A 15,511-nucleotide genomic window follows, 5' to 3' on the forward strand; every position below is an offset into this window, starting at 1 on the left:
GAAAGAATGCTCAACATCATTAATCATTAGAGAAATGCAAATCAAAACTACAATGAGATATCATCTCACACCAGTCAGAATGGCTGTGATCAAAAAATCTAGAAACAATAAATGCTGGAGAAGGTCGGAGAAAAGGGAACACTCTTGCACTCACTGCTGGTGGGAAGCTAACTTGTTATAGCCACTATGGAGAACATCTAAAACTAAAAATAACACTACCATATGACCCAGCAATCCCACTACTGGGCATATACCCTGAGAAAACCATAATTCAAAAAGAGTTATGTACCACAATGTTCATTGCAGCTCTATTTACAATAGCCAGGACATGGAAGCAACCTAAGTGTCCATCATCAGATGAATGGATAAAGAAGATGTGGCACATATATACAATGGAATATTACTCAGCCATAAAAAGAAACGAAATTGAGTTATTTGTCGTGAGGTGGATGGATCTAGAGTCTGTCATACAGAGTGAAGTAAGTCAGAAAGAGAAAGACTAATACCGTATGCTAACACATATATATGGAATCTAAGAAAAAAAAAGGTCATGAAGAACCTAGGGGCAAGACGAGAATAAAGACACAGACCTACTAGATAATGGATTTGAGGATATGGGGAGGGGGAAGGGTAAGCTGTGACAAAGTGAGAGAGTGGCATGGACATATATACACTACCAAAAGTAAAATAGCTAGTGGGAAGCAGCCACATAGCACAGGGAGATCAGCTCAGTGCTTTGTGACCTCCTAGAGGGGTGGGATAGGGAGGGTGGGAGGGAGGGAGAGAGAAGCAAGAGGGAAGAGATATGGGAACATATGTATATGTATAACTGATTCACTTTGTTATAAAGCAGAAACTAACACACCATTGTAAAGCAATTATACTCCAATAAAGGTGTTAACAACAACAACAACAACAAAAGTGTGGCATGTTTTCAAAGAAATTTGTTTTTAAAGAGATGTACTAACAATTAGAAAAGATAAGTATAGTTTAGAGGACTGGTTGAAGCAGTGAAACGCCTCTATTTTTAGCCATGCCTTTATTGAGATATTTATTTGAGTATATTAGATAACACAAATCCATATACAAACTTCTTGGGAAATGATCTTTCTTGATTTAATTTTCCATTTACACACACAAACAGATTCATGCAACTCGTTTGGTTTTTTTCTATACTTAAGAGTTAACCTAATAAATATTCCCATGGCTCCTTATGTAAATATGCACTTAACTTGTTTTTTATACTTTAACTAATATTGATCTTGGAAAAAGTTCCAATATTTAATTTGTTAATGACCTGGGAAGCACAACGTTGGTTCATCTAATCAAGTTTATAAATCTCTTTCATAAATTAAAAGTTTAATTATTTACACAATATTAACTACTTTCTGATGTACCTTTACTGTATTAGAGTGGTTATATAGGGAGAGGAGACTTCTGTTGTTTCCAAGGGTGGCTTAATCCTTTTGTAAAGCAGGGAATTGTGCTCTGGTGAGACCTGGTCTACTTTAACTATCAAAAATTGTTAAGGTCATGCAAGAGTCAAAACAACATGAATTCTTAGTTACGGCTGAATACAAGGCCAAAGTTCTGTATAAATTTTTCTGTTTAACCTTCATCATGAGGAGTATGCATGGGATTGCTTACTTGGAAATGTAGCTAGGTTGTTTATGTTACTTTAATTCTAGAGACAGAAAAACAACTACAAGGGCCTTTAAATGACATGACTGAGTTATTTGGAAAAAAAAGAGATCTTATGTGTATGTGTTAACTTTATATGTATATGAAGTTAAGCTTTATATGTTGAATTTTGGACAGAATAGGCCAATCTTCTGGGGAAATTCTAAATAATGGAATGGTCATATCACTGAACTATCTAGCGTATGTTTTTTAAATTATTGGCATTTCAGAATAGGTACATTGCATTTTCTCAGAGATAATTATTTTGTTGAAGGCAAATTGAAATATCATAGATTCTTCCAAGAAGCCTGATATGGTGGCCAGCTTCCAAAACGGACCCTGATGATCCCCACACCTAGTACTGGATTGGCCAAAAGTTCGTTCAGGTTTTTTCATAAGAAGTTACGGAAAAACCCGAAGGAACTTTTCGGCCAACCCAATATTTATACCATTATGCAATCCCCTCCCAGGGTTGAACTGTGTGTCCAATAAAATATGACAGAAGTGATAGTAATTGCTAAGATTAGATTATAAAAGACCCTGCCTCTTTGGTGTTAAATGTGCACTCTCTTTTAGATGTGATCAGGTCCCCATGAACAGTAGCTGAAGCTTTCTGCCCAAGTTACATGAATGAGCTGGAAAAAAAGTTGCCCGGCCTCGTTAAGCTTTCAGCTGACTGCAGCCCATGGCAGCTTGTCTGCAACCCCATGGGAGACCCAGAGCCAGAACTACCCAGCTAAGTCACTCCTGGATTCCTGATTCTCAGACATTTTGTGAGATAATACATACTCATTGCTTAAAACTGTTCAGTTTTGGGGTAATTTGTTATGTAGCAATAGAAAACTAATACATTTGAACTGTAGATGAGGCTAATGTTCAGTATCTTTTCCTATAAGGGAAGTAGCTTTCACATAGTGGTGCTTTCTGAGACAATACAGAATATTAGAAGAGGACTGGCCTTGCATTCAGGACACCTGCACGGTCAATATCACACAAGCCACAATTCTTCTGGGTCTAGCTTCCTAATAAATATCAGAGTTAGATTAAATTTGCCCTAATAATCATTCATATTTTTAACTTCTATACTTCTAAGAGGGTTCTCACACTCTCACTTTGGGAATCTCTTTGTATGTGAAATCTTTACTTATTTACCACAACATTGCCAACTTTTCGGTATATCTCTATTTTCATGAATGATTGATAATTAGAGAGAAAGGCTTCCTGGTGGTGCAGTGGTTGAGAGTCTGCCTGTCAGTGCAGGGGGCACGGGTTCGAGCCCTGGTCCTGGAGGATCCCACATGCCATGGAGCAGCTGCACCCGTGTGCCACAGCTGCTGAGCCTGAGCTCTGGAGCCCGCAGGTCACAGCTGCTAAGCCCGTGCGCCTGGAGCCTGTGCTCCACAGCGGGAGAGGCCACCACAGTGAGAGGCCTGCGCACCACGGCGAAGAGTGGCCCCCACTCGCCACAACTAGAGACGGCCTGTGCACGGCAACGAGGACCCAGTGCAGCAAACATAAAAATAAATAAATAAATAAATAGAGAGAAAAGGTTGCTATTGCAAAGATGGTACGTGAGAGAAAGAGAATGTTTGGCTGCTGTGTATCCTCTGCATAACCTACTTTGGCCTTTAAAGAGTATAAAGAAAGACACAGAAGAAATGAAACCATGAGGGAAGACATGAAAAGGTGGACCCATTAGAGTAATTTACCCTACCTAGAGAGTAATAAAATCTGCCAAAATAAATAGAACACCATGTTTCATGAATTATTCTCATATATAAAAAACTTAGAAGAGTGAGAATCTTGTATCAGAGCAAAATATTGCCTGTATTGTCATCGATATATCTAATGTGTACTTGGAAAGTACAACAAGAATGAAAATATTTTCCATGTTTATGGCCATACTACCGTACAGTTATGTTTAATTTCAAACAAAAAAAATTTCTGTATCTTATTTAATGTCAAATATTTTACAGTTCATAAACTATGTAAATTTATAATTTAAGATATCAATTTTTGTAATTTCCAAATTAGAATGTTATCACATGCTTATACTAAAACTTCTTAAGTGACAATAAAATAATATTATGGGATGGTATCAATTGATTAATATTGATGTGGATGGTAATTTTTAAATGTAGGAACTGGTTCCATGCCCTAGTCCACACATTTGTTAATGTCTTTACCCCTGTTTTACTTATTACCATATGATCTATAAAATAGAATAATCCTTTTGATGGTCACGCTTGCACTTTGGGTAAGATGGCATTCCGTTTGGGTGACAAAAATTTAAAGGACCTACTGTGCCTACTAGAACCATATTAAAATTAAAACTGGTAATGACACTGAAACTAATACCAGTTTTAGTAGGGTCTATGTATTGAATGCTTACTCTTTCCCAGGAACAAATGAAATGATTTACATTTAAAAGTCTCATTGAATCTATTCCTCATAATAGCTTATGTGATTGTTATCATTTTTCTCCTAACAGATGAAGAAGTTAAGTCTTAAGGTAATAAAACTCGTTGCCTATGGTCACAAAGCTAACTGGTTTCAAAGCCTGAATTCTAACCCAGGTCTGTCCAAATCCACTATGACTAGATAGAATATTTATTATTGTGTAAAATATTTTGTTTCACAAATATCAATGTGAATTGACTAGAAAGCCACAAAAAGTTAAAAAAGCAACAGAAGAAAAATGAAATAAGCAACAGTCCAGTCACTTTTAATGTTCCATCAATATCTAAATATATTTTTATCACAGTTTCTTATTAAGTTGCCAGCTGGAGGTAAAAATCTAAGTCGTAATCATGAAGTAGGTAGGTGTCTCTCAATTAGCTAGCAGCTAATCAACTTGTCTTAAAATGAATTAATACAAGTAGAGTGCACTCAGTAAACTACTATTTGTTAACATTATTTTTCTTTTTTCATTATCCAAGTTAAGTATTAACACCAAAATGTTTTTCTCTACCTTCATTCAAGATTGGGAAAGTAGTTTTAAGGACTAGAAATGTGCAAATATTTTAGCTTCTAACTCATTTTCGTTTTCCTAATTCATCCAACAAAATCAAATCTTGGCCTTGCAATAAATAAGGGTTCTCTAGCTCCAGAAGAACAGGTTTCCTAATACTGGATACACTACAATCTTGGATGTTAGACATTCCCTCCAGCAATAAAAAAAAATCTGCAAATCAAGTCAGGCAGCAGAGGCACACAGAAGCTTATATATTTCTTAAATAAAAAGTTGGATTTTCTTTATAATACTGCAATATTTTGAAATCTATGGGGTCTAATAAAAATCGTGCTTAAAAACGCAGTTTAAAAACACATACACACCTTTCACAGAAGTATTTATTGGAGTGAACTATCCAAGGAGGAAACCCCACCAAATTCTTGACTGACTACTAAGAAAAGTTGCTAGCTCTACCTTACCCTCTGTATGGTCCATATTTATTTCCTCTATTAGCATTTCCTAATAAATCCCTGAAGGAAAATGGGGCTAAACAATGCACTCTGTAAACAGCCACCTCGTATTCTATAGGAAATCTCACAAGATAACTTCACATGATTTATCATACAATTACAGGCTTAAAATCCTCAGAAGAAATGAACGCATCTTTGTTCAGTTTATAGATTTCCTCATTAAGTGCAAGATGAAAAAAGTGGTAGTACAGTATCAGAAGAGAAAAAAATAAATTTATGAATTGGTAATTATGTTTGTACTTGTAGCCCCAAATTGTAATCGTTTAAGGAATACGCAAAAATATGGCTGTATTTTTAACTGCACTTGAAAGAGCAAAACTTACATTTCTCCCAAGGGAGTATGACTCAGTCAACACTTTAACAAGGCCAGTGATCAGGGGAAACTTGCTAAGGGTTAGATAACATAATCTACCAGAGTTGCAATTCTTAGCTTGAAATTTATATTAGAAAATCTGGCAAGATTTGCCTACAGGCATAATACAGTAGTATTTACCCTTTCAACATTTTAGGATAGAAAGTTTGATATCTGACTTGTACATTTGGCTTTCTGAAGTAATAACATTATATTTACATTTTATTAATGAAAGAGCAGTTCTTTGAAGGCTGAATGCTGTCTGAATTCATGGCAATATCACACTCAAATAATTGGTGCCTGTCTATGGGATTTTTGTTTCTCTGATTTTCACCAAACTAGATCAGAAATTTAGAGGAAGTTTGAATTTGTGTCCTTGTTACTTCCCAGAAAAATTTTTTCTGAAGGAATGAAACTATAATGGAAAAATGCTAATTTTGCATACTTCGAGGCTATCCTGATTCTGGTGGGCACTAACCTAGACACTTTCCTAGAATAGTTTCTAGTATTCTGTCCCACCACCTGCCCCTACTTAAAGGGACATTTGTGATCCTCTTAGAATTTGGTATTGTGGGTTCTATAACCTCTACTCCAAGCTGTATGTTCCATTGTATTATTTCTTCCCTCCAAACGATAATTTTTAAGAGGAGGTAGAAATTTATAGTAGTAATTAATCTTTTAAAAATAGCCTTATATTTTTATCTTTTCTTAGAAATGCAAAACTTGGTTGTAAATTAGATTTCCAGATTGTTGAAGAAATTGAATTACTCTTTCACCCTTAAGATTTTTATATGCTTTCCTGTAATTTTTTAATATCTCATATTTTCATTGGAAACATCAAATCTCTCATTCCTTCATTACTCGTACTTGATAATTTCTTATCAGCTTGCATAGCAAAGCCAGACACAATAAAATAGTAATAAGCTTATGCAGTCATGGAATTTCAGAATTGGAAAATAATCTAGTTTACCCTAACCTCATCAAAAAAAGAGATGGAGACATGGAATTCATTAAAGTGATGATGAAGCAATTTAAGAAAAGTCTGACCAGGAATATCAAAGCAACTGATTATGACTTCAGGATGTGAAATTGAATTAAAATGTTATGAAATTTAGAGCTGATTGAAATATAGCAAGTTGGCAGAAGTGTGATTAATTGAGCAGCCTTAGCTAGTATTACAACATCAGGGCTAAGATTGCACTTCTGGTGACTACATACCACCAAAAGAATCCAGGCCCTTTGAGCACAGTGAAGTGGGTATTGTTATATTCTTGAAAACCAAAACATAAACTTTGATACTCATTATGCTTATAACCTCCATTTCAGTCTATAAATTTAGATATATTCTAACGTTTTAAATGAAGTATATTTACTTAGTTCTACCAATTTTAGTTTTTCCTCTTTTGGATGTTTCAAATCTTTGACATACTAAATCTAGCTTCTATAATTTTAAACAAATCCATTTTTCAAATCAAACAAAAGGTAGTATGACTCTTATGAAACAGAAGATGATTTAAAGCTAGAGAAGTCAGTAGACATTTGTAATTTTCATATGCATGCAAACCTTATACTAGATGCATAGTGCAAATATCTTTCAATTTCTTTCTATTCAGATACGTTCAAACCATACAGATGCTGCTGTTGATGCAGTGCTGGCACCAGTCCCAGGTTTGTGACCACAAAAATCTCTGCTCCAGGCACTGTGAGGACTCCCTGGGCTCACTAAACCAGACAGGCTTCTACATAGTGTGTTGTTTGCTACACAACACGGAAATTGGCAATGAAATCTCTGTAATGAGTATTTGTATCAGTAAATTCCCTTGCCATCCATTTATTATCAGGTAATGTTGTTTTAATTAGTACCAAATGCTCATATCCAATTTCTATGTGGTGGACATGGCAACAAATAAGAATTATGAAAAGAAAGGAAAAAAGAGAATACAAAACTTTTATTTAGCAGCTCAGGAATTTGCTGATTCTATTAGAAACAACTCAATTGTATCTGAAACTGACTTGGTCCCTTATTTACTGCATTTTGCTTCGGATTAATATTTTAGGTTCAAATATCACACAAGACATGTAACATCTACAGAGGTTCTAGCCAGTTATAAAGATGGTTCAATGTTTAAGTTCACGTGTATGTTTAGAGGGTTGTGGTTATTCTCCCTCTATCCACACCTTTAAAGTGAGGTAATAGAGAAGTGGTGCCACTAGAGACTTAGAGCTTCAAGTGTGGTCCTGGGAGAGGCAGTGCTAGACTTCCCTGTGAGCTGTTTCAAATGTAAACCCTCATCCTACCTCCTTTAAGCTACCGCCAGTCAACTGAATCAGAACCTGCGTTTCAACAAGTTCCTCCTGTGATCCAGGGAATCCATATGCCCCTTCCTCAACCACACTTTTCTTAGTTCCTATATGAAAACCATGTTTCAATTTACATGCAAGTTTACATTTACGTTACAAAATGTACACATTAGATGGTCATTGTGGAAGGAGGATGCAGAGAATAAATGAGATATGTTTCTGTACCTAAACAGTGGATAGAGGTAAGAGTAGCATTCGTGGAAGCGAACAGAAAATTCTCTTCCGCTTTTGGGCAAACACCTAAGTGAAGAAAATACAACAGAAGAAAATAAGAAATGTATATTGACAATTTTATAAGGAAGGAGAGAAGGGTTTTTTTTCTTTCTCAGTTGATTATTTCTATAATAGTTGCTTCATATATTTTTAATCAAATAAAGATGCAGATTTACTGCTTATATATTTTAGGAAAAAAGTAGTATTTATTGAATTTTTATCTTGGGGGGAAAAACTACCCTGAGAAAGTAGAATAAGAGGGGAGAGAAGGAAGAAAGAGACTTATTGTGCAAAGTTTGTTGTTGAGAAGTATGAGACTTTTACAAAAGATACCAATGATTCAACCTCCTATTAAAAGAGACTACTTTAAATCATCCCTGAGTGATGAAAATATTTCCCATAATGAAAAGCTTCCCACAAATCTCTTCACCTTTTTTTAAAAACAATAGTGTTTTCATGACATGAAATTACATATTTTATATAAACCTCGTAGATACTCAATTCTATAATTGGTAGAGTAGGTGAAACAATGGCAAGTTAAACAAATTCAGAATTTTATAATTATTGACCATCTGTATATAAGAAATGTTTCCTTTCTTATGATGAAATTTCTTAAGCAAAATCTACAAACTGCTGACTGGTAAAAAAAAAAATTAATGAGAGAATTGTAAGGAAAAGACTTTACCATTCACAGGTCTTTAAATATTGGATGTAAGAATAATGAACTATTATGGAGGATTCATGTTTGCAAAATGAGCTACCAGTTGGTAATTAGTGGACCTGTACAACACCCTGGTGAGGTAGGTATAGTTTATTGCTACCATTTTATAGATGCAAAATGGGCAGCAAAAAGTAATGAAGGGAACCTAGAAAATCAGCATCAGCAGAAAGCACTGACTTTTCTGAGACATCCAATTGTGATGCAAGTAGGTGTTAACAACCACTTATTGCCTGGGTATTTTGGTGAAGCTACTTGGGTTTCTTGTACCTTAGTTTCTTCATCTGTAAAATGGGAAGGGTAATAGTACTTATTACAAAGCGTTGGTATTGGAATTGAATTGCTTAATACATAAAAAATACTTTTAAAAGTATCTGGCATATAATTGGTCAACTATCATTGCCTATGAATTATGAGCTATGTGCTTTTCTGAGTGCTAAGGATATGAATGTGGACAAAAGAAATCCCAGAGCATTGTCTCAGCTGATGGATATCAGTGTGTGTCCTTCTTATGAACAGGTAGAAACAGGAAGTCCTCAGGGCTTTCTTTTTTTCTTAATTGTTAGGGGTAATTTCACAGTGGTTGGTAAGTTGTTTCAATTTCCTCTGAATGAGTTCTGAACGAAGAGAGGGTTTTATTACTTTCTTTAGAATTTGACTGAAAGCAAACAGTGGTGTTAGGCACTGACTCAAGGTTGGTGACAAAGACAAACAAGAAATGATCTCCTTTATTCAGGGCCTTCCAAACTAGTGAGGGAGTCAGATATACACATAAATGACTCTAATCAAGACTGTCTTTGATAAATCTAATAAAAAAACAAAGAAGCGAGAGAAAGAAAAGTGCTATGGGCAGAGAAACAAAGGAGAAGAAAAATTAAAAATGTGAAAACAAAGGGTAAAGAAAGGAGGTAGGAGCAGAGCTAAGGGAATGGTGTATTTGATGTTCAATGAGAGTTTTGATATTTAGTGACTGCAAGAGGGTCTGCAACATGTCGAAGGTGGAGACTGAGGGGTTGGGGACAGATGATGTCTTATTGACTTATTGAAATAACTTTCTAAGCCCAAGATGGAACCACTCCCAGCCGGAGTGCCAAGTCAGCAAACCAAAACTTTGATAATTTTGTGTCTCTGTAAAAGCTCTGCTGGATCAAAAACGCAGTATATCCACAGATGGCCAAGAAGCACATGAAAAGCTGCTCAACATCACTAATTATTAGAGAAATGCAGATCAAAACTACAATGAGGCACCACCTCACACCAGTCAGAATGGTCATCATTAAAAAGTCTACAAATAACAAATGCTGGAGAGGGTGTGGAAAAACGGAACCCTCTTACACTATTGGTGGGAATGGAAGTTGGTGCAGTCACTATGGAAATCAGTATGGAGGCTCCTCAGAAAACTAAAAATAGAATTACCATGTGATCCAGTAATCCCAATCCTGGGCATATATCCAGAGGAAACTATAATTAAAAAAAATACATGCACCCCTATGTTCATAAAAGCACTATTCACAATAGCCAAAACATGGAAACAACCTAAATGTCCACTGACAGATGAATGGATAAAGAAGATGTGGTACATATATACAATGGAATATTACTTAGCCATAAAAAGAATGAAATAATGCCACTTGTAGCAACATGGATGCAACTAGAGATTACCATACTAAGTGAAGTTAAGTCAGAAAGAGAAAGACAAATACCATATGATGTCACTTACATATGGAATCTAAAATATGACACAAATGTCATATTTCTGCTATCTATGAAGCAGAAACAGACTCACAGACATAGAGAACAGATTTGTGGTTGCCAAGGGGGGCTGGTGGGGGAGGGATGGACTGGGAGTTTGGGGTTAGTAGATGTAAACTACTACATATAGAATGGATGGACAACAAGGTCCTACTGTAAAGCACAAGGAACTATACTAAATGTCCTGGGATAAACCAAAACAGAAAACAATACAAAAAAGATTGTATATATATATGTATAACTGAGTCACTTTGCTGTACAGAAGAATTAACACAACATTGTAAATCAACTATACTTCAATTAAAAAAAAAAACACACAGTATATCCAGTTACCCAGTCCCCAAATGCCAAGCCTGCTCTGGGCTTTATACTTCTTTCCTTGTTCATTCTCACCCTAAACAAGGTTGACTGTGTGGCTCCAGCCAATCAGATATTTTCTCTTTTTCTCTCCCTTGTTCTTTATTCCTTGTGCTATAAAAGCTCTCTGCCTTGAGGCCCATTTGGCACTTCCTTGAAAGGAGACCATCCACTTCATGAAGTGTTATATAAAGTGTGTGTCACCTAAATTGTCTTCATGGTTTTTAACAGTTCCCTCATTATGAGGAGGCTCTACTTTGAGGAAAAGCATTGTTAGTAAGTAAATACAAAATATAAACTTTTTTGGTAACATGTGTGACTTTCTTCATTATTTTAAGTGACTTTTCATATTCAAACTATATTCATGTGAGTTTAAAAAAGTAAAACACTTTTTGAGTGTGAAAAGAGAAAAGTAACCAAGAATCGGGGGAGTATAATTAACTGAATAGAGAATATCTAATTAATTATAACCCACAAGCAATATATTTTCTTCTCCATAGTCCTCTCATCACACACACACACACACACACACACACACATACACACACACACACACACAAGACATTCATAGCAGGGTTTTAATTTTTATATATAATTATGACGTGAAGATTATTCCCTGTGGGGATGTAATTTTTAAAATGTGTGTATGTATTTAATTTTAGTATACATAAGTTCTTTGAAAGATAGTATAACATATCTGTAAAACTGTACAAACACAAACATAGTAGCACTTGGAGACAGCTAAAAATGGAAGAGATTATCTTTCTGGACCCTTATTTTACAGATGAGAAAACACACCTAAGAAAGTTAAGGTCTGAGCCAAACTCAAATTTTTGAACATTTACGCCAATGCCTTTTTCTAAGCAAAGGTCACTGGTAACAACAGTATGTATTTGACCTCAGGTATTTGTAGACACTTCACATTCTAAGCAGCTTAACTTCTCTCCCGGTTTACAGAATAATGATCCTAACACAATAACTTAATAAAACAGCATGAATTCCTCAGAGAATGGAGGCATATTGATCATTTGTGTATTAATTAAGTTTAGCAATATACTATATCTTTGATTGAAAGGAAATGTAAAGTTTAAATGCCGTAAATTAAAGACTGAGGCACCAATATTAAAGACTGAGGAGACTATGGATATCATAATGAGCCAAGGAGTAAAATTCTCTCATAGCTCTCTGAGCATTGAGGTGCCTCAGTTATTCGTTGGTGTGCCATAAGATCTACTTGGATCACCTTTACCTGTTCCTGCTCCCACCCCCTAGCTTCTATGTGTTTTGCATTTAAAAGGCTTGTACCTGCCATCTACTTTAGACACCTAAACTTGGGCAACTGGAGCCACAATGGAGAACCAGATGTGCCTATGACTTTTTCCTGAATACTGCATGTATATGTCCATTAAGGCCTGTGGTCAATGACTGACTGGAGCCTGAGTATGGAAGCTCAGCTTCTTTGTCTCCATACGATGAACTCTGAGGTGTAACTTAGACTCCAGAGCTCCCCTGCTCACTCTGAGTTTGATTTGCATCTTCCTTCATAGTCCTGCCTCCGCATTGTCTTACCAGTTCTCCTGGGAGTATTCTTCATTAATCACTTACACACAAATTCCCATCTCAGGGTCTGCCTTTGGGCAACTTGATCTAGGACAGCTACCAAAGCTATTTAGGATCTATCCATTCATCCATCCATCCATATTTATCTATATTTGCTACCTCACTCTCTCTCTTACCTCCATCTATGCACTTCCACCCATCATCCCATTCTAACCCAATAGGTAACACCTAAAACAGCATATTTCCATTCCATATTCTGCCTGTTAATATAACCACACAAAAATATACATAGATGGGGGAATATTTGTATTCCCCAAATAGGATCATTTGTACATGTACTGCTTTGTATTTTGCTTTTCCTACTGAACTATATTTAGATTCCTAATAAAGAAATTAGCACTTTTAACTAAGAGTCTATTGTAGGTTGCCCTAGTTATAAGCTTTACAAAAATAATTCTTGGGAGGAGAAACCGCATTATAGATACAGATATATAAAAGGTACAGTAAGAATCTGAAGTCATAGTTGGGAAAAGTTTTAATGCTGTCAGTCATTTTATGCTTTCTCTGAGAGGTTTGATATTCTAACATCTTGATTGATTGCCTACACATTATGTATTTATGTATGAAGATATCATAATTTTTATTTAGTTCGTACATAATTCCCATGCTATTGTGCTCTGATTCTATATTGTACTATACAATATGCCAAATATTTCCCTAATGTTTTCTTAAATGATATTTAATACTGACTTCATACACTCTTCATCTTCAGGTCTGTTCATAATTAATCTTTACAATCCACTAGAAGAGTTGATATCTTTATTTCCATTTTATAAATGTGAAGTCTGGGACATAGGGAGATTAACAGACTTTTTCCTGACCACAGTCATAATGAGAGTCAGAGTCAGTACATGAATTAGGAATCTTTTGCTTCCAACTCCATGTTTAATCCATTAGCACTGGATCACTGCCATTTTCTTATGAAATAAACTCCTTCGTAACATGATTTATTCTATCATTCAGACATGGATATTATGTCAATGACCATCTGTCAGAATATTATTAATTTATAAAGTTTTGACTAGATGAATGTGGTTCTCTTTTTATAGAATCGGTGTAGTTTTTCTTTCATTGGAAATATTGCAAGTTATTTTCATCTTCAAACATATGAAGTAAAAATGATAATAGAATAAGAGTGATTTTCTGCATATGAAATATAACCTTTATAAAACACAGAGAAATATTTGTATTCTGAAAAGTTGCCTAAAAATATGTGTGCATTGCTTCTTAAATACTCTGAATTTTTGAGTACATGAAGATATATTTAAACGAGTGGATGGAAAATACATATATTTTTGTGATGGGATACTACGGGTTGTAACATTTGAAAGAATAGCCCAACAGGATTTCTGAGCACATGCTGGCTAGACCAATGTGCAGAATCTATAATCCAATTAAACCGAGTCAATTCCTCCTTTCTTAGACTACGGATTTATCCATGTCACTTAATAATGATAGTTTTCATTGACTACATAATTCTGAAATTACTAGATACAGCCATGCTACTGAGTTACTTCTCCCCTTTTCAAACTTACATTTGCTCAGAAGCAGCAGAATAGAAAAATAAAGACTTCTATTTCTCTTCTTGCCCTACGTTTCTCCATAGGAAACCTAAATTTATTTGTGATGTTCCTTTGCTTCTAGTAAGTTACAGAAACACAAGTTCTTTCTTATTTTAATATACCACTGGGAATTATATATAATTTTTACATTATAATTTTTTAAATGTAATGCTCACTTTATAAATATTCCAGGGTAGTATCAGCCCAATGGGACATATTTTCAGAATTGACTATATGTTCTGCTATAATATCTATAGGACAATATCATAATGGTGAAGGATGGAAGGAAAAGCATAAAGAAAGAATGTATGTGAATACCATAAACTAAGTAAGTATATACTTTGGGAAAATATAGTAACTGAGAACAATTTTAAATGACAGAAATGGAAATTAAGGTTAAAAGTTGATCTATTAACCATATTTATCTTGCTAACTTATAAATCAGCTGACCTGAATGTAAAGAAAATTTTTAATTCATCAGCTACTTCCATTTAAACCTTAAATCATACTTTCCAAATTTTAGCGGACTGTAACTTTAAACTCATTGGCAAAGGATATGGTCTACATGAAATTGCTTTAGATTATGGTAATTCCATTTTACTATTTCTTCCCAAGTGAGTTTTAGAAACAATGTTATGTCAATTAAACTGTATGTTGAAGGAGTTACAACTTCCTACTCTATTGTAAAACTCCCTAGAGTAAGTGAAGGTAGAGATGAACATCTTGTGTCTTCTACTTTAATCTGACATAAAACAAGACAAATTAATTAAGAAATTATAAGCACAATAGTATATTGGAGAGTATTCAAAGAAATAGTAGGTATGAAGTTAGGCCAAAAAAGAATAGGTTTTAAAGTAAAATAATATTGTATAACAACATGTTTAGTATATACATATATGCATATATATGTATATGTAGATTTTTAGGAAGCTCCAAATAAGACCTACTTTCTCATAGTACTTGATCTCGTAGTCCAGTATGGGTCCATTGGAAAAAGCAGGTGCTTGCCATGATATGGCAATGCTATTTTGGGATGCCCAGTCCTTCCTTACCATACCTATCAGGGAAGGTGCTGAAAGGAAAGAAAATAACTGAGAATTAATTGGCAGGAATCATTCTCCATAATCCTTTCTTTAATATTTTGTCTTCTAAGGAAAACACAATTCTTGTTGAAGAGGACATTAGTTATTGATGTCAGAGTAATATGATAGGATCTCCTTTATTCAATCCAAATAAAATACTAAAATATATTTAGAAACATTATTAAGGAACATAGGAAAGACTCAGATAGTCCACGAATAAGGACCAGAATTCATCATCTCTGATTTTGTTAGAGGACAACAATTTTTCTTAAACTGGCTTTGGTTTTGGGCTACAACTTGAAGTACAATAGACTTGACTTCTATATTTAAT

General features: G+C 34.9%; 1 protein-coding gene across 10 annotated transcripts in view; it reads right to left on the reverse strand.

Moving 5' to 3' along the window:
- The window catches only part of EPHA6 (EPH receptor A6), an 850,011-nt gene that overhangs the window by 303,889 nt on the left and 530,611 nt on the right, over positions 1-15,511 (reverse strand). For all 10 annotated transcript variants that reach the window (XM_067034854.1, XM_067034853.1, XM_067034856.1 and 7 more), the window contains one exon: positions 15,046-15,170. In XM_067034854.1, coding sequence (XP_066890955.1) covers positions 15,046-15,170 — 125 coding nt within the window. The remainder of the gene's footprint in view (positions 1-15,045; positions 15,171-15,511) is intronic.

Source organism: Kogia breviceps, chromosome 5 (assembly GCF_026419965.1).
Source record: "Kogia breviceps isolate mKogBre1 chromosome 5, mKogBre1 haplotype 1, whole genome shotgun sequence".
Classification (NCBI taxonomy): domain Eukaryota; kingdom Metazoa; phylum Chordata; class Mammalia; order Artiodactyla; family Physeteridae; genus Kogia; species Kogia breviceps.